The sequence below is a fragment of the Mya arenaria genome, chromosome 13 (assembly GCF_026914265.1).
Source record: "Mya arenaria isolate MELC-2E11 chromosome 13, ASM2691426v1".
NCBI lineage: Eukaryota > Metazoa > Mollusca > Bivalvia > Myida > Myidae > Mya > Mya arenaria.
The window spans coordinates 34459216-34480324 of NC_069134.1; the positions used below are offsets into that span (position 1 = coordinate 34459216).

Genomic DNA, 21109 nt, shown 5'->3' on the forward strand with positions numbered 1-21109 from the left:
TGACTACAATCGCGATGATGATGACGATGATAGTGATGGTTGAGATGATGATGATGATGATGATGATGATGATGATGATGATGATGATGATGATGATGATGATGATGATGATGACGACGATGATGATCATAACGACGATGATGAGGAGGAGGAGGAGGATGGTGATGATGATGGTGGTGGTGGTGGTTATGCTGATGATGATGATTATGATGTTAATGATGATGATGATCATGATAAAACTCTATTTTGTTACTCAAATAACAATAAATTTGAGCTACAAAAACAACAATAAATTTGGTTGAATGTAGCCTTAATGTAGTTTCCACACGAAAATAATTTGATATTCGAAACTTACAGACCAATTAGTGAGCAGTACTAGCTCTGGATGTCAGTGAGTTGTGTATTGCAAATTGGGTCGGCCGCTTTTCTGTGTACAAAAGTTTGCATAAAATTTAAATCAATTTTGTGATAAACATATATGAGTTTTGTATTGGTTTAATAACTTGCATCATTGTTAAATGTTAGATTGTGATAATTAGCTCGATCATATGTTAAAAAAAGTAATTAAAATGAAAATTAAATTGGAGTATTGACCCAAAATGGCGACAAGTATGGGTCACTCTTTTTCATTGTTTTGTTTGTTGTTTTTACTTTCCTTGATGTGTTTTGTTCATTGTGGAAATGCTGGTGGATTAAATCTGAAACAGCTACAAGATGGAGAAAGTTTGACGAAGTTGTATGCTATTGATGGCTATTTTACGGACCAAGAACAGGAAAAAGTGGAACCGTTTGGGGGAATATCCATTAAAACTGAAGCCAAAAAATTGGCAGCTACTTTACGATGGATAAGCAATGAAGAAGTTGGATATATAAAGATGCAGGTAATGCAGTTCTCCCTTTTACAGTGAGGGAAAACAGGCTGTGCCCGAACATTTATTTTTAAACAAGACAATAATATAAATACATTATGAAATTAATTTTGACAAAAATTTTACCCTTTTATTTTTGCTTTTTTCTTGCAAATACTCTATTATGAAAGCTCAGATACTGTGGGTCGGATTTTAAATTTTTAGCAAACAACTGAAATTTTCTACCAACAAATTCATCCAAAAAAGGATAAATAAAAATTTTATTGTTTGCATTTTGTCATGGACCCTGGATTGGAAACTGCCTTATATCGGTTAAATGATAAGAAGAAATAATTTTCCCACAATCATTAGCACACTAGACAAATAGTCCAAATGATTGTACTTGAACAGATTTTTTACGATTTTTTTATTTGGCAAATCCTTCACGATTAGAGGAATCGTGTTATGTCTATTATTAATTTATTTCAGACTAGCTAGACAAGTACCTTTGAAATTCCGCCAGTTCTTTGGTTGGAGATAAGTTGCAGTCTCTGTTAATTAATTTTTGTCAACTCTGCTTTAATTAGTACAGACATGTGTCTCAGTGTTATTAGCAATACATCTGTTTGTATTTTAAAATGTTATGGACTTGGTCAAATTAAATTGATATGAAATGTTTGAATACTAAAAATAATTTTATCAAAGAATTCAATTATTATTCTATGAATAGTAAAAAGCACATAAACTGCCTAATTTCAGTGAAACTTATAGGAATAATGAGCTCATTCAAAATGATTTATGTGGACATATAAAAAAGAAGCTTCAAATCTATAGACTTTGAAATATACCTCAAAAATTTATTCATGATTTTAGTGATTTTTATTGCAATTTTTTAAACTGCCTATGCCAAAGCCCTTTTTGATTGGGAACAAAAGCCATTAAGCGCAACAAGACCATGATTTAGGGATGAATTAGTTAAAGTCAAATTAAGGACAAAGTAACAAAATACCTATTTCCCCCCATAAGTAGACAAGTTTTGTACCATTAACTTAGGATGGATCATTTTATTATGATATCATAGTTGATCAATCAATAGTATCAAATTTAGCCTATTAACTTGGTTCTATTCATGTCCCTCATTCATTTTTGCAGAGGAAAATATTACCAAAAATTTGGGTAAAATATCATAAATATTTGGAAATATGGTGGCCTTTTTGCTAGGGAAAACAGCCTGTAGAATGACAGAAAGGTTCCTAAGTTTACAAATTTTGGTTGATCTGTACACAGGACATGGAAAACACAACGATGCCGTTTAACTAAGGCAACATAGCCTGTACGACTTATGGTCTCTTTATTTACTACAAACTTACTAGGGTTTTAGCTAAAGTGTTATGATTTTGAAAAGGTGCTGCATCCTGTCCATTTTTGATAGCACCTTCTTGCCCTCGCGTAGACAGGCATGTTTACCCTTCTGCTTATGCACCAGTCAATTGTAACCAAGGCCCCACAGGTCCTGGGTATACCGGGGATAGCCGGGGAAATGGGCCATGTTTTAAGCTTCCAGAGGCCTTCGCAGTGCCGGGTGAAGGCGGTTGTTTTGTCTTCATTTACCAGCAATTCGTTACCAGAGCTTGGCTGGAGGGAAAGTCAAAGTCCCAGCTATTTGCCGGACCTGGGGTGGGTGCCGTGGTTATAATTGACCGGTGCATTAGGATAGTCAAATATTTCATATTCGTAATTTTGTTTCGATAAAAACTCAAATATGATTATAAATACAATCTCTACATATTATAAATACAATCTCTACATATTTGGCAGTTGAAACCATGTATTGCTATAAACAATCACAATTCCTAACATTTTCCATGTTTTATTGATTTGTAAAGTAAAAGATGTACGGTTGATTGAACATCAAATTGCATAACTGATTCTGTACACATCGATAGTCTGTGCTCATATTGAACGCTCTGTTCACCCATATGTATACCAGTTATTTTTTGTGTTTTTGGTATAGTGCTGTCAGAAGACATTGGTACATTGTACTTACTTCAGAAATTTGTGTTTCAAATGATTTGTCATAGTCCAAGGACCCTCTGCCTCTGTGCATACCAAATGGAATTAATGTAAGAAAATAGTTGGTAAATTTGGCTAGAAATTGAGACTTCTCACATAGGTACATGTATTGAATGAACAGTATTCAATAATTGTTTAATCAATTAACATGTGCTTGTATGTCTATATATTCAATTGTTTGTCTAGCTTTATTTTGTACCATAAATTTATGGTTCTATTTCCTATTTTATTACCTATTTCTGGCAAATTCTCCAGTTCCTAACATACGGTATATCGAAGCGCAAGTGAAAATTTCCAAATTTTATGGGAATGGATCATCTGTCAATGACCTCAGTGATCTTCAATGTTCTCAAAATGGCCAATAAAAGCCCTGCAATCTCATGTATTTTTTATTTTTTTGTTTGACCGGAATGATATGGTCGGACTATTTAAACTCGATTGGACTGAAACTTGTTAATATTAGAACACCGAAAAACTTTTTTTTTATAAAGTTTAAAAACTTAAATCTGTCTCTGTTAAAATTGTTTCAGGGTGTTTTGTGTTATTTGGCACTTCTGCTTTAATTTTAAGAATGTTTAACATTTTTATTAAAAACTTAGATACCGGTACACATAAAACAATCTACATAAACACAAACTTATAAGTCCTATTCTAACCCTAATTCAGAATCAGAGAGATGTGCTTAGATCAGATTTCTTTTTTGAAGAAGAGCTCAAGGCACACACAAAATTCCTGGTTGTGATTTTCTTGGCATAAACACCATTTATTACCCAATGAAACCTATTAAAGATCTTTTCCAACCTTACAAATAGACATTACACTGGTTTTGATGAGTTCGCTCTTAGAAATCAGGCTTCTTTTAATTACAACCATAATATTAACCTGTTGATAGATCTGGTATTTACCACAGGAGCTCGGAGGTATTTGATGTTTTTTTTTGATCCCTTGCTGAGCTTTTGAGGTTATAACTTGTTTCAGTTTAAAATATAACTTAGGCCAAAAAAAATAAATAAATGGTTTGGTTAGGGTAACATCCTTTTCGAAAAAAGGTAGGGTAGGTAGGCTTTTAAATTTTTTTTTTTTTTTTTTTTATCTATTAGGTTTTATATAAGAATGTTATTGTCATCATTGAAGAATGGTGTTAAAAGTTATCTTCTGAATAAAGCGTTCAATGTTTTTCAGTTTTGAACTACATATGAGATCACACTTAAAAAAAATTTTTTTAGTTTTTCATTTCTATTTTTTTTTTCTTTTTTTTTTATCAACTGACTATTAAAACAGTTTCGTAGGTAGGATCGGGTAACCCGAACCCAATTTTTTTTAGGCTTTATAGAACTTTTTTGTGCCGACATACAGGACAGCTGCAGACCTATTATTATAAAACCATGGAACTGGGTTTATTTTTGTAATGTGAAACATTTTATTTTTTAACATTGATAATGCTATAATTGTACATGTTCTTATACTGTGACAGTGGCGTTTTAAAAATTGATCATTATACAATTTAATAGACGCCCGTATATCTTTACACGATTGTCATTATTTGTTTTAATAATGGGTACCTTTCATGTTTTTTTTATGTAAAAACGAATCCTGACGCTCAGATTACAATAAACTGCATTTGGGTATCTTTGTTGAAATAGTTTTTGAAGTATCTCTAAAATATGATATTGCTATCGTACCCTATAATGAAAGCATTCAGCGCTGAAGTTGTAAGATTTATTGCCCAAAATATGAGAAGCTTGAACTCTTTAAATATGCACTTACTTTGAAAATGATATTGTACAAAAAGTGCAGGTCGTATTCAATACCCTTGAGCAGTGTGATTTGCACTGAAGTGACTTGTAATTAAAGCAATACTGTAAATGCTTGAAATTGCTTATTAAAAAAAATGTTCAACGTTTTTTTTAATATTGACATGACTTGCCATTTCCTATGTATTTATTCTGTATTGAACAATTCTGTTGGGTATAAGTATTGAGTATTTTATGTTCACATATTCTACAGTCCTCCTCAGTAAAAAAAAGAACAAGTTCGAACATTATTTTGGAGGGTCTATTCCATGCGTCTGCAGACACATCCGATCTGCATCCACATGGAATCAAGCTATGAGCTATTTTTTGGCAAATGTGGACCCAATTTGGACAGTTTTTCATTGAAAATTGGGTAGTAATTACTGAAATCATGCCATACAAGAGGAAGTGTGCCAAATGCAGATATTTAATGTTTATTTTACAGAACCGCAATACCAGTATTGTTTTACCCTCTAGAGAGAATTTTGCGGGATTATTTTAGACTTGGAAAAAATCATAAAATGGATCTGAAAAACTCTCCTAAACTGTAGAAAGCTCCCTGCCAGTGCACTCGATGTTTCGCAAAAACAGTCACACTTACGTACAAAGAAAGGAACAAATAACATGTATTTAAATGTATTTTTTTGTCATTTCAGACGTTATATGACAAACTGCCATATCGAAGTCAACCTGCGGACTATCGAAATACACTTAAAGATGTAAGTTTCCAATTTTATAATGATAATTGCCTAGTTGTTTATCCTACTTTTCTTCGTTTGTTCAACTTTTTCAAAACGCCTCCTACTTTTTCATCCATTTTTAAAAGGCCTTTTTCTACATTTTTAAAAAGCCTTCTACTTTTTAAAGGGCCTACTTTTTCCTGCTTTTTCAAGAGGCCTCTTTACTTTTCCTACTTCATTCTTTTTCTACTTTAAAAAAAAAGAAGAGACCTCTCTTTTTCCTTCCAAAAGTTTTATATTTATAAGAAAATTTATACATAAAAATGCAGAATCTAGCATTTCTATATGCAAACTATTTAAATGAATCTTGTGTTACGGTATGAATCGGCTACAATTTGCAAAATTTCTGTGATACTATTGAACCAGATAAAAATTAGGAATGTATGCGCATTACTGCAATACATTGTAGATCTAACCATGCAAAAGTAAAACAAAACATGTCATATAATAATTCATTCACAGATGACTGAGCGAGTAAAACAGAGGTTCCGAGATTACCTGCAGATTGTGAAAACGAACAAAATCATTGTGCAGAACTTGTATCGATTCCACACGAAACAGCCCATCACTCGACAGTTTGACTGCTGTCATTTGAACGCTACTGATCTCAGGTATGGTTCCGTAAACTTGATTTCATCTGTTGACAGTTGATGCTTTTTGAGGAGACGCCAAAAACTGTTCAAAGTCATTCTCAATTCTTTAGTCCTATTTGCCACTGTTTTCAGTTTTTAGAAATAACGTTTTTAAATTTATAAGTGCTTCTGACTTGCACCCTTGTGGAATATAGTAGAGTGAATAATTTGATGGGAGTCTGAATATTTTCAAAGACTTTCAAGAAGATAAATTTCATTTGTGGGCAGTATAACTGTATATCTATATAACAAGGTCAGTCTAACTCTTGTTCACAAATATGTTTGAACCCAAGATGATGTCATGTCACAAATTGAAACTGACTGTGTCTCTTAAACAACAGGCCCCAATGTCTCGAAACTTCTTAAGTCCCTTATAACAGGATTAAGCTAAGCTCACTATTTTATATTTTATATATTTGCGTTTTTTTTACTCTGTGAAGAGTTTTAAGACTTTAAATAGGAATTATCTTTAATATAATCACAATTAAAGACTTTTCATTTATCAAAAATCAATTAAAGTATCATTAGTATGTATGTTGGCTACTTGAAGTAAGCTTCTCAAGTCTGTAAAGCTTAAGAAGTTTCGAGAAATCGGGGCGAGGACATTTGGGCCTGTAGAATAATCAAATTCCTAGGCAAGCAGGAAAGCCTCAAGCCCATACAGTTTTGTTCAATATTCAATGTCCCCCGAAAAAACTCAAGTCCTACAGGCCTGTAGCACTGAATCATCTCTATACACGGAGGAGTTTTGCCAGCATCGGGAACAGATATGTTTGTGTACCAAACCATCGTAATCATTACTTTATTTTGCAGGTCCGACAAGGAGTACCGGTGTCAGATCACGCGACAAACGACCTGTGACCTGCTGCCATACTACGTGCCCACCGGATCATTCAACCCTGGAAGAAACCTCACAGAAGGTGATTATTTATTTCAAGAATAAAGCTTGTACCAATCCAGTATTTGGTCGTCTGATTTTGAAGACCGTTTAAAGAGTTCCGTTTTTCACCATGCTTTTCTTGGCTAGTGTAATCAAAAGTCACAGTTAAATTGGTTGTTTGAATTGTAACCAATGCAAACAGAACAGTACATGTATGAATGCTTCACGGTTGTATGAGCCTGCCTCTTCATTAGTTAGTTCCAGGTGGATATGGTAAAATTAAAACTAATCGATGATGCTCGTTATCAGTGTCTTTGATGTGTTGAGTCGATTGACAGGCTGTAGAAGTTGCATTACAATTTGAAAATTACCTAGGATTTGGCAGAGCTCATGCCATGATTATTCAATGCTTTAAAGCCTTGAAATGGCTTTTAATGCTAAGTCAATTTGCAAACAAAAGTAACTTGAAGTCATCATGGAAGGAAACACCATAGCAAAAAGATGTACTAATTACTTAAAAATTATTATTTAATGCTGTAATGCCTTAAAATGCTAAGTCCATTTGCAAACAGAAGCAACTTGAAGTAATCACGAAAGGAAACATCATAGCAAAAAGATATACTGGGTACTAGTTAAAATTTTGATAAAAAATACCTTTGTCAATTATTCAATCATCGTTACTTCTTCTTTGCAAATTATTGCACAAGCAAGACAAAACATGACAGGATTTTTTCTGCAAATCAAAATATTATTTTAGTTTGTAAAATCTGCAAAATGAATCTCTTTGTAAGATTTGCCAACAAAGACACTTGTGCACGGATGTTTTAAGTGTTTTATACCGGATTGATACGAAGTTGCCAAGCCTAGAGATTTTACAGGAGCACTTTTGACGCCTTCTCTCTTTGAAGTCCTGGCCTTGGTGTATAGCAAGTTAATCATTTCTTATGTCTGATTATGGGTTGCTTTGATGCTTGTAATTTCCACCAGATGTTTTATTACAGATATAGAAAATTGTGTGTGTCTGTTTTAATGTTTTCTAAACATGAAACGGCATTGCTATGCACGCAATAGACGCAAATTACTGCACACAATCATCACAATTTACACATACTGAAAAACAGTTGAGCCCTATATTATGATGTGGAAGATGTATACATGTAGTTTACACCAACACATTTATCTAAACTTTGTACTATACTTTGTTCTAAATTTTTTAGCTTGCTTGTATGGAAATCCCATTGCCTGTCACTAAAATGCTTAAGCCTAGACCTAAAAAAATACATTTCATTCAGATTACCCGACTCTACCTACGAAATAGGTGTCAACCCTACCCTACAGTTTTTAAAGTCAGTTGGTAAAAGAAAAAATTAAAAAAATTAAACTTTTTCAAGATTATGGTTTGATGACATTTAACTTTCTTACATAAAACCTAAATAAAAACTGGGATTTATGTGGTACACAACCAGAATAAACTTCAAATTGGAAAAATGCGCATAGACTGCAAAAGATTCATGTGTCGTAACCAATGTTATACATCAGTAAGTAAGATCAATGCATTAGATGTCAATTTTATGTAAGTTTTTGACGATTTTTCTCTTGCAATTGTATCATCTGGTGTCTAGCCCCTTTATGATTGGTTGAGAAAATTGGCCCTGATGTCCATTTTGAGAGGTCATGAAAAAGTGCCCCTGATGGGGGTTCAAACACTTCTTGTCTTAGGTAAGAGGCAAACAGACTAAACTACAATACCATGAGACAGACCTATGGACCAAATGTTTGAATTCATGGATTTCTTTTTGAGGCCTTTCGAACCCCTTTATTTTTTCCCCTTAAAGGGACCATTGGGTCATGGCCATGCATCCCCATGGGCTCTTACAAAGAAGTAACAAGATCATTGCTGCAGCTAGGATTTGAAAAGGGCAGGGTGCTAGGTCAGAATGGCATTTTTGATGCACGCATTGAATGAGCATTAATGGGACACTTGCAAGGGCCAATGTTCACTTCTTATTGTGTATGGGTTTAATGGTTACTATGGTTATCATAAGTTTGTTATGAACACCTTCGCCATTATCATTACTTTAGTGTCAAAATTACGTATATTTATTATTTTTATACTTTTATATCTGAAATTTTGCTCTGTCAAACAAAAGGGCACAGAAGGGTGTAGTAAAATTAAGCAGCAGGGTGCTGAAAAAGGGCAGCAGGATGCTGGAAAAGGGCTGTTTAGGCCATGCTGGAGCACTGCAATATTCATGAAAGTTTATAATGAATGTCACATTTTAAGTTATTGCCACTTTTTTTCGCATATATCTATCCTTAACATGTTTCATGATTTCAATGTAAGTTTAACGCAACATTTCATTTACTGAAATTAAACATTTAAAATGAGATCTTAAAAACTTCTTCTATACCATTACGCTCGAAGGTAGGTTAAAAATGCGTTTAACAGTCATCGTTTTCACAGTGAAAAGACTGTTGTGTCTTATTCTTCAATAAGATTGATAATGATGAATATTTTGCTACACCTTTGTTGTTAAGATTTTATGCGAGACACCGCAGTTTTGCATAAAGAGGCTTCATATCGTCGACTTTTAATGGTTTTCGTATCTGTGAAATCTACAACGTTCCCTTATATTATTGCTGTAAATTTCACTGAGCTTTATTGCGTAAAAAAGCTGAGATGAATTTTTAATGTAAAAGATAGCAATCATTATGTTAGATGGTAATGTACATTTCACTATTATTAACTTGTAATTTATGGGAAGTATTTATTTATTTTTTGAGTTCCATTAATTTTACAGGTATTTTAATTAGAACATAAAATGATAATGAAGCCAAGAGGAACCTTAAATGTTGAAAATGACATTAATTACGATAAAAAAGAAGCAGTTGAAAACCATTTTTGCATTCACATCTGTAAGTGCAGCACTTAATCTAAATCTTGATTACAGTTATGCACTTTGCACAAGTTGTTCAGAAGAAAGAAAAACTTGTCAAACCTTAAAAGATTTTCAGATAGCTTAAAATTTCATCATTAATTTCATTTTTTTTTAATGGCTGTTGCAATGACACATACAGAATTGTTGTTATAACTTGTATGAAGAACTGTAAAAATGTGTTAAAGCATTTCTCTGGCACATGCAGCAGGCACAGTGTTCATTCAATGTTTGTTTTTCAAGCATCATTCACGCATTATTCAAAACATCTTCAAAAAAACTATCATATTGTGAAACAAAATAGCATGGCTGACTTAGTTTCCATGGACTATTGTCATTTAAGAGCATGCTTTATAATTATCAGAGCATTCCTTGGGGCTTGTTATGGGACTGGGCCCAATTCTCCTTCTCATATTTGTTATCTTGAAAGAAGCTAACTAATCTCTTCTGAAAAGCACAAAGACAAACTCAAGTGGGAGTATTGTTCATATGTGGTTCATGGTTGTTGGTTTCTGCACGATTTAAGTATGCATTTTTTGTTGTATTATTCAGCTTTAAAATCCCCCCTCCCCTAAAAAGGAAAACAATGTGAAAATTCCCTTCTGAAGGGCGCATGTACGTGTCCCCCAAGAACAGGGAAAAAGCCCTGATAATTCATATTCCAAGAACTACTCAAAATGGGGCCATCTCTCCATCAAATAGCTTACTACAAAACACTTTGGATCATAAATTTCAGTTGAATATATAAAAAGTGTGTTTGACTTTGTCGCTCACAAAATTAATCGCTTTTTCTTACGTTGGCAAACATTCATTGCCTAAATTGACCAATATAGCTATAACCAGCAGTTGAGATATTCTTAATTCTAAAAAGTATCAATTCTAAAATTGGATCATATGATACAATGGTTTGAAAGATGGCCCCATTGACACTATTGAAGTGCTGAACTGTATTGACCTCTCCACCCAGATCACCTCCACTGACTCAAATTTACCCTTGTTCAATCTGGCCTTATCGCTAGGCAGATACAGTATTTATTGCTGGTGTTTATGAGCTGAGGCATCCATGCTTCAAAGACCCTGCAGGCTCGGGTGATCATTAGTTCTGTTATCAAGGGTAAACATCTCAGTTTTCATGGCTTTCATTGATATTGACTCCCACTTGGCAGAGAAAAAAAGAGCAACACAAAAAAACACAACATAAAACGAATTTCCAGGTATTGTTTGGTGGCCACTAATATATCAAGTGTGGGTCAAGTTGAATTTACCTGCCCGTAGGATGGATACAATAGCGTATTGGGGGGGGGGGGGGGTAAATATGTGCAGAGGAATGTTCCCCCCCCCCACACACACACACTAAATTGTCCAAGTGATTGGAACAGAGAAATCATGCATAAATTACACAAAAATGCACCAAAAAAGACTGAAATTGGCCAAAAATCTAAGGTGCCCCCCTTATCCTGTGAGCCTTTATCCTTCCTTGGACCCCATTAACAAAAACTATGTATAAAGGTGCCTTCACAATTTTACTTAAATACAAGCCCGAAAGCTATACCATATATTTGTATAATTATAAGATTATATAACCTGCATATACGTCATATGATCATATAACAAAACCATGGTATGTGTACAAACCCAGGTCACTCCTACGCACGGGGTACAGAAGGTAGAAAATTCAGCTCTCTATGAGCTTATCAATTAATGCTCACACTGAGCCAATTTTTGACCACTGTGCACAGGAGTGAGGTCTGCTTCAGGCTTGCCATCTTGTGCTTCTGCTTATTTCGATTTCTGGTAAAATGTCTTTTGCATGTTTTCAGTTTGGAAGAGCAACATGAAGTTCTTCCCAAGTCTAAAGTGGCAGTACTTCATTTCCATCGATGGAGTACACAACGAGTACCCAGGGAGTACCTTCCAGTGGGGCAACTGTCCGACCATGCATGATGTCAGGCACAGGTATATATTGTTAAATGCATTATATTGTAAAGTAATACTTAGTGTGCTACTTAAGGTAATAATTTAACAGCCCGATAGTACTTTGTTCCCTTTTTTCCCATAGCTCACTGTCCCTTTTCTGCAGGTTCCTGCCCCTTTTCTGCAGCTCCCTGCCAACCCTGAAATCATGCTAAAAGCATAAAGTACATTCACTGTAGTGTAACTGTGTTGGAATTGGTTCCAGTTTGATTATAAATAATCGGTTCCACTCAAGGAATGGATAATCAATAGTACAATCAGTTTTTGAGTTGACAATACCTTGATTGTAGTAGTTATATTCTTGTACAATAATTTTAACCCTTAACTTAACCAGACTTATGTAATGTGTATGTTTGATGTTAAACGATCACAACTGAACACTTCAAAATGCATAAATGTACACAAAAGAGAAAATTGACGGAAAGAAACCCAACACAAATAATGCGAGGAAGGAAGAAAAACAACTTTCCGGTTGAATCGATGATCGATTATGACCAAATACAATCGATTGTCGCCACTATGTGACTTTCAGGCCCAATCTATCATCGGAACATCACTTCTAACATTCACCATAATTTGGTTACAACCAACTAGATCATTTCATAAACAAAGAATGAGTTGAGCCAAAAAAAATTATAAAACTGTTCACCAGTGTTTAAAGCTGCACTCTCACAGATTGACAACGTATTGACAACTTTTTTGTCTTGGAACGAGCCAATTTTTATGAAAATCCATGGAAACCAGTTATATAAGACTACTGACAAAAAATCAGATCGCAGATTTTTATATATAAGTTCAAAAATTGATGTTTTATGCATTTTTCTTATTATGCCATATAATATTAATTTTCATCCTGAAATATGAAAATCTACTATCTGATTTCTTGTCAGCAATCTTATATCATTGGTTTGCAGATATTTACGCAAAAATTTGCTCTTTCCTAGTCAAAAAATAAAAAAAGTTGATAAAATGGTATATCTGTGAGAGTGCAGCTTTAAATGATGTCTCTAAAGCTTTCTTAAACAAATCTTAAAACAGAAATACAGGGAAAAAAGCTGTTGGTAGTGATCTTCTTTATCGTTAATGTTTGAACAGTTCCTAAATTGAAATGATAAAAAAGGATTAGGTCTGATACATAGTGGTAATTGAAAAAAGCAGAAATAGCCCATGCTATCAAAATATAAGTGCTGTGTACATAAACAATAATTTCTTTGAAGTTGAAAATATCTTCAATCTGTTACTCCTTGAAAAAAATCAGCGGTTCTACATCTGTGAGTTTATCTATGTATATGATTGTAATTTTTCTTTCATATTTTCATTATTGTAGATCTACTGATTTTTGGGGATTTTTTTATGTATTGTCGCATTATTTGTGTCTTTGTTTTTGGGTAAAACTTAACAGTTTGCCTGTTTCTTAAAACCCTTTAAGATATTATCTTGAAACATGATACATATGTTCACCTTGACATTACAAACGTATCCCATGTTGAACTGAGGAAAATCGAAATGATATTAAAAGTGGTGCTTTTTTTGTTTGAAGTTTTCGTTTTCATATTGAAGTGTTTCTCTTATGTTTGCACTTATGGATCTAGGGCTGGGGTGGAGTAGTATTATACGCCCATAATGCACCATTTTGAACTAGAATTTGTCAAAAGATTCTTCAGGGAAGAACCCTCAAAACCCCCCCCCCCCTGTAAATCAAATTATTTTTGGTCCTGATCGAGGGCCACAGGTCAAAAGACTACGCCCATAAGTTACGTCAAATCCTGGATCCGCCTCTGATCTGCATGAATAAGATGACTTATTCTGATCAAATTATTTAGGAAGCCTTTGACGAAAACGATGAAGTCATTAATTCTTTTTTTTAAAGTGGGTTATTTAGAACACTAAAAAAGTTTGCATTTGGTCTTAAGTTGGCGCCGTGTTGTGCTTGGCCTGCCAACTTCATTGTTCAGAAGACCAAAAATAAACACTATTTTTTCTCCCCGATGCTTTATTTGCATGTACATTGTAGTTCCCTGAGGAAATTCATGCGCTGCAATCGAATCTTCCATTTCTATGCTACAATACATAAAACTGCCGCATTTCTCTGTCTAGCATATGAAAATTAGCATATTTCATTGTGAAACATCTCTTTGAAGTGAAGTAATTTCCCATGTTTATGCCACATAAAAGCAAAGTGGTTACAGTTGCAAACATTCTGCCATAAAGAATATGGATCAATTGGAGCTTTGAAGTTATTTTGCAGTTATGCAGAAAATTATTTTTTTAGGAAGTCGGTAGATTTTATAGATAAATTCTGAAGCACTGTATGCATGTTGATGTAGAAAAAAAATAAGCTGAGAAAAAAATGTTTGTACATGCCAATAAGAACTGAATTACAAAAGACCTGCTTAAACAGGGGAATGGTAGGGTTTCCTCTGCGGTCCTTAAAGCTGCACTCTCACAGATTATGCGATTTGACAACTTTTTAAATTTTGTCTCAGAATCAGCTGATTTTGGCATAGATGCTTTCAATTCAGTCATATAAGATAACTCGCAATAAAACAGATCTCAATTGTTTGGAAAACTGCCCTAATTTTCAATTCTCTTTAAGTTTTAGTAACGCTTTTAGCCATAAGCATCAATTTTCAAACGTAATATAAAAAAAACTGGGAAATTATGTTTTTATCAGCAGTCTTATATCACTGGTTTCCAGACATTCATGCAAAATTTGGCTCATTCTAAGAGAAAAAATATATAAAAAACTTGTCAAAACAATCAGTCTGAGAGAATGCAGCTTTAAAGATTGGAATATTGTTGAAGCTTCAACTAAGATCATTTAGTGAAATCCTGGGACTCCAGGTGCATAATATGAAAACTGTCTCAGTAAAACAATTTCTTATCAATTATGGGAAAAGTACATGTGATGCAAAAAAAGTATTTAACCTGCGTATTTAATGGATTCCTTGTATTTGAACATCATGAATAGCTAGAGGAAATTCGAATGTATTCATTGTGGCCTTCATTGTGCCCGAATACAATAACAGGACATAATGCGGGGTCCTTTGACAAATATTTGCTCCTGTTTTTTATCTTTCTGAATCTGTTTGATCTTCTGGAGCCGTAATTTACTACAATTCATTTAGAGCTATATTGTGAAAATGCCGGTATTCTGTTTTTATCATTTTGGTTTTTCGAGTAAGACCCGTCTCCATTGAAAATCAGAATTTGAAACAGATTGTAAATATTTAAACTGGCCAATGTACTTGAAGTTTGTCTTTGAGCTTTCAAATGTTGTTGGGGGACGGCAAACAGAAAATCTTGAAATTGAAACTCGTGCGATCCCAATTATAAATGGAAATGTATTTTACGATACTAGTTAAATTACAATATTGTACATAGCATGTAGGTATGACTTTGTATTAATTGCAAAGTTTGCATAAATACTTTAATAAAGGTGTCAGTTTTTGTGTCACCATAAAGGTAACATATAGGTATTACTTTTAGCAGTGGCTTTGACGACTTCAGCAAAAACTTGTGCAGACAATAACTTAAGTATTTGTTATCCAATCATGACGAAACTTGGTGACAGTGTTTGTGTGCATAATGTGTCAGTCATGGCTGATCATGGGGTAAATTTCATTAGTAACAAATGAGTAATGCCCCTTTTACATTAAACTATAGAAGATTTATATTTTCTTCAGTATGCTGAAACTAGGAGACAATGTTTACTGGCATTATATCTTGATCAATATGGTTTTGTGATAAATTGTTCCATTATTCAATAAATTTCGAAGTTTTTCTCGCTTTACATTTACCGGTAAATTTGTATTTTTTAATTGATTTGACTTTGATGGACAAAACATCCCCTCATTCCACCCACTTAATTTATATGTAGCTCATTATTGCAACATAACATACAATTAAATGGGTTGATAATTGTATCCACATTGTTAAATTTGATTCAGTTTGCACTACTTTCTGCAAAGAAATAAGATGACAAAAACCAGCAAATTTTACATGGCTATTAATTGTCTTGACAAGAATGCCGATTTCTCCTTAATGTGCAAAAACCCTGAAGTTTTTTGTAAACATGCATGTCTTGTTTAAATACACCTTAAGGCACTTCAAAGGCCTTGAATAGCTGATTAAATATGTAAACTTCCTTAGGTCATTGTAAAACTGCACAAAATACAAATATGAGCACTTATCTTCAAAGTTGGCCCTGTTTACATTACCACAAATTTACAGAATAAAATAACCAAGGTACACTTTGCCAAACACTGTTAGGTTTACTTATGTATCTTAAACATGAACATTTAAGAGAACTAATGCGAGTTTAAACAATGAGAAAGCTTAGTTTTGAGTGTGTTTGTCAAGATTTTATATTTAGTCTGAAAAGTACATAGTTCTAGATGTTTGACTCAAATCAATTATTAAGGGAGAGAGACTAGTGGTCAAATTGTCAGGGGTAAGAGCCCTGTCATGGGTAAGAGCCCTGTCATGGGTAAGAGCCCTGTCATGGGTGAGAGCCCTGTCATGGGTAGGGGCCCTGTCATTGGTAAGAGCCCTGTCATGGGTGAGAGCCCTGTCATGGGTGAGAGCCCTGTCATAGGTAAGAGCCCTGTCATGGGTAAGAGCCCTGTCATGGGTAGGGGCCCTGTCATGGGTAAGAGCCCTGTCATGGGTAAGAGCCCTGTCATGGGTGAGAGCCCTGTCATGGGTAGGGGCCCTGTCATTGGTAAGAGCCCTGTCATGGGTGAGAGCCCTGTCATGGGTGAGAGCCCTGTCATAGGTAAGAGCCCTGTCATGGGTAAGAGCCCTGTCATGGGTTAGAGCCCTGTCATGGGTAAGAGTCCTGTCATAGGTAAGAGCCCTGTCATGGGTGAGAGCCCTGTCATAGGTAAGAGCCCTGTCATGGGTGAGAGCCCTGTCATAGGTAAGAGCCCTGTCATAGGTAAGAGCCCTGTCATGGGTGAGAGCCCAGTCATGGGTAAGAGCCCTGTCATGGGTAGGGGCCCTGTCATGGGTAAGAGCCCTGTCATGGGTTAGAGCCCTGTCATGGGTGAGAGCCCAGTCATGGGTGAGAGCCCAGTCATGGGTGAGAGCCCAGTCATGGGTGAGAGCCCAGTCATGGGTGAGAGCCCTGTCATGGGTAAGAGCCCTGTCATGGGTAAGAGCCCTGTCATGGGTAGGGGCCCTGTCATGGGTAAGAGCCCTGTCATTGGTAGGGGCCCTGTCATGGGTAAGAGCCCTGTCATGGGTAGGGGCCCTGTCATGGGTAAGAGCCCTGTCATGGGTAGGGGCCCTGTCATGGGTAAGAGCCCTGTCATGGGTTAGAGCCCAGTCATGGGTGAGAGCCCAGTCATGGGTGAGAGCCCAGTCATGGGTGAGAGCCCAGTCATGGGTGAGAGCCCAGTCATGGGTAAGAGCCCTGTCATGGGTAAGAGCCCTGTCATGGGTAAGAGCCCTGTCATGGGTAGGGGCCCTGTCATGGGTTAGAGCCCAGTCATGGGTAAGAGCCCTGTCATGGGTAGGGGCCCTGTCATGGGTAAGAGCCCTGTCATGGGTAGGGGCCCTGTCATGGGTAGGGGCCCTGTCATAGGTAAGAGCCCTGTCATGGGTGATAGCCCTGTCATGGGTGAGAGCCCTGTCATGGGTGAGAGCCCTGTCATGGGTAGGGGCCCTGTCATGGGTAGGGGCCCTGTCATGGGTGAGAGCCCTGTCATGGGTGAGAGCCCTGTCATGGGTGAGAGCCCTGTCATGGGTGAGAGCCCAGTCATGGGTAAGAGCCCTGTCATGGGTAAGAGCCCTGTCATGGGTAAGAGCCCTGTCATGGGTAGGGGCCCTGTCATGGGTAGGGGCCCTGTCATAGGTAAGAGCCCTGTCATGGGTAAGAGCCCTGTCATGGGTAGGGGCCCTGTCATAGGTAAGAGCCCTGTCATGGGTGATAGCCCTGTCATAGGTAAGAGCCCTGTCATGGGTGAGAGCCCTGTCATGGGTAGGGGCCCTGTCATGGGTAAGAGCCCTGTCATGGGTTAGAGCCCAGTCATGGGTGAGAGCCCAGTCATGGGTGAGAGCCCAGTCATGGGTGAGAGCCCAGTCATGGGTAAGAGCCCTGTCATGGGTGAGAGCCCAGTCATGGGTGAGAGCCCAGTCATGGGTGAGAGCCCAGTCATGGGTGAGAGCCCTGTCATGGGTGAGAGCCCTGTCATGGGTGAGAGCCCTGTCATGGCTGAGAGCCCAGTCATGGGTGAGAGCCCAGTCATGGGTAAGAGCCCTGTCATGGGTAAGAGCCCTGTCATGGGTTAGAGCCCAGTCATGAGTGAGAGCCCAGTCATGGGTGAGAGCCCTGTCATGGGTAGGGGCCCTGTCATGGGTAAGAGCCCTGTCATGGGTGAGACCCTGTCATGGGTAGGGGCCCTGTCATGGGTAAGAGCCCTGTCATGGGTAAGACCCTGTCATGGGTAGGGGCCCTGTCATGGGTAAGAGCCCTGTCATGGGTAAGAGCCCTGTCATGGGTTAGAGCCATGTCATGGGTAAGAGCCCTGTCATGGGTGAGAGCCCAGTCATGGGTGAGAGCCCAGTCATGGGTAAGAGCCCTGTCATGGGTGAGAGCCCTGTCATGGGTGAGAGCCCAGTCATGGGTGAGAGCCCAGTCATGGGTGAGAGCCCAGTCATGGGTGAGAGCCCAGTCATGGGTGAGAGCCCAGTCATGGGTGAGAGTCCTGTCATGGGTGAGAGCCCTGTCATGGGTGAGAGCCCAGTCATGGGTGATAGCCCTGTCATGGGTTAGAGCCCTGTCATGGGTAAGAGCCCTGTCATGGGTTAGAGCCCTGTCATGGGTTAGAGCCCTGTCATGGGTTAGAGCCCGGTCATGGATTGGAGCCTTTCCAAGATTTTCTACTGAAAACGCAAATAAATGGGTAAATGTTAAATTCACTCTACTGTCCAAAAAGTTAGGTTAATTTTTTTTTTTAAATAATAGAAACAGGTGTGTGTGGTCTTTCAGTGAAATTCATTTCAAATAGTACCTGTTTCAGAACAATGAAGTTTAGTAAGAATTTTACTTCTCTGTTTTCCTTCCTTCTTTTTTCCCAGCAATATATTACTGTAAAATCTTTCTTATTCTATTAGGTCTGTGTTTCTTACTATTTTAAGACTTTACGATCCTCAGATAATAATAACTTTCTTGAATGCATTCTGGAAAGGACTATTTTATTTGGAAAGTAAACGTTTATTCTTTAAACATTTATTAAAAATGTTTGCAGTTAAATTTTCAGGGTCATCCATTCTGAGCAAAAATTATTATCATTGTGGATAAAAAATCGTTCTCAAAAAGATACTGTTTTACGAATTTATTCCAATACATTTCCCTGATGTTAAAAACCTCCGCCCCACGCCACAGACTAGAGCCCCTGGGTGGAGGATAATCATTTTCATGTTTTCTTCCCCTATCTTTTAATAGTTCTTGGCAAGAAAACACATGGTTTTTACTCTGTGAAATTGTTATGATATTTTCTTGTTTTATTATGAAAGAATGCTGTTAGGTTAGAAATAAATGAGTTTACATCGTGGGGGATCTATATACAATGTGTATTTTTGTGGCATTAAACTTTTAACACTTTTTTTTATAAAAACAACACTAATGTAAATCAGATCAGAAAAATTCTTGTGATTGAGATTTAGAGATTTCAGTTCTTTTTAAAAGAACCATAGTAATCAATTATTATTTTTATTGTTTATTTTAATATAGTTTTTCAAACTTATCCAAAACAAACAAAAATGATATAATCTTTTTTTGATATTTTATACAATATGATTTATATTAAGTGTTATATTGTATATATAGGGCATATTATGTTAGTCGATTGATCTGTGGGCTTGTACGTATGACTTCGAGTTGCTTGCAGTAAAGCCCATATTTTACAAGACCAATGGTCGAGTGTAATGTATCTTTACACAATGATGAAAAGTAATACAATCCCACAGAGAAGCCCATGAATGAAGTATTTATAATATTTCTTACCTTGAATTTATTTTTAAAATAAAGATGATAGTAGATTTATTAACAAAAGCGTTAAAATCGGAAAAAAAAGTTTGTTTACACTAAGCAACTGCGTAATACAGATTTTTTCTGGTGTTTTTATTTTATGTTTTCAATCATACAATATTTCAGACAGAAATATAACACTTTGAAACGAAAGTCCATATTCTGACGAAAACATTGTGTTATTAATCGTTTTGTTTTTAATTGTTGTCAAATTTTCACAATCATTGTAATTTTCAGGGACTCGCTCATGATTTCGAACCAAATTTGTTTTTTATACAGTAATGCATATGAAAACACTATTATTATAACTTTTTTACTCTTTGATTCTGAAATTGCAGAAAAAAACAAAACAATTAAAGATTTTTAAAAAAATGGTTTTCCGTTGGGAGGGAACTCACACTGGTACAGTAAAAAAAACTGACACCAAAACTGCTTGCCCACACTTGACTTGTAAGCGATAATTTAATTTTTAAACCTTTTTTTATCGTGTTACAAAGCTATTAAAAATCGTGGACTTCAAAGACAATATTTGAGCATATATCAGTATTCAATGTTGATTGGTTCCATCTACCAGTATCTTAAATTAGTTTTAACATTCCACACTTTGTAATAAAATTTGTTATAAAAAAAGTGCATTTTACAAAACATGAGCGAGTCCCATAAAGACAAAGTTAAAACAAAAAAATCGTAAAGTAAGAGAAATATATATCAACTATTAATTATAAGCAAATTTAACCTTGTCCCAAATTCTCTAGTCAAAAACTTATGGTTTGAAGTAGACTAAAATAAATTTTGAATAATGTGTGCTTCTTGATTCAGTCGCTGATGATGAAATGAAAGTGACATTTAGTGTAAATGTTTGACACCTATGAACTCACAAAACTAGAAAAAGCCGCACTGTTTCCTTACCTAGTTGAAATTTATTTTTCACATTGTTTAAGGATGATTTTAAAGGTATCCCTGTGTTTAAAGCTGCAGTCTCACAAATGGACCATTTTAACAACTTTTTGTTTTGTTTTGGAATGATCCTATATTTGCATTAAAGTCTGTAAAACCAGTGATATAAGTCACTGCTGACAAAAGATAAGATCACAGTTTTCATATTTACGTTGAAATTAAATGTTTTATGGATAAAAGCATTCATAACGCTTTAGGAAAAATGAGTTGTTCGGCATAAAACTTCAATTTTTGAAGTTTT

The 21109-nt window shown here is 36.0% G+C and overlaps 1 protein-coding gene across 1 annotated transcript in view; it reads left to right on the forward strand.

The window, feature by feature from the left end:
- The first annotated feature begins 404 nt into the window (after positions 1 to 404).
- LOC128213703 (VWFA and cache domain-containing protein 1-like) overlaps positions 405 to 21109 on the forward strand; it is a 42721-nt gene continuing 22016 nt past the window's right edge. The window contains exons 1-5 of the mRNA XM_052919715.1: positions 405 to 881; positions 5371 to 5433; positions 5917 to 6065; positions 6900 to 7006; positions 11723 to 11858. Of these exons, the coding sequence (XP_052775675.1) occupies positions 600 to 881; positions 5371 to 5433; positions 5917 to 6065; positions 6900 to 7006; positions 11723 to 11858 (737 nt within the window). The 5' untranslated portion in view covers positions 405 to 599. The remainder of the gene's footprint in view (positions 882 to 5370; positions 5434 to 5916; positions 6066 to 6899; positions 7007 to 11722; positions 11859 to 21109) is intronic.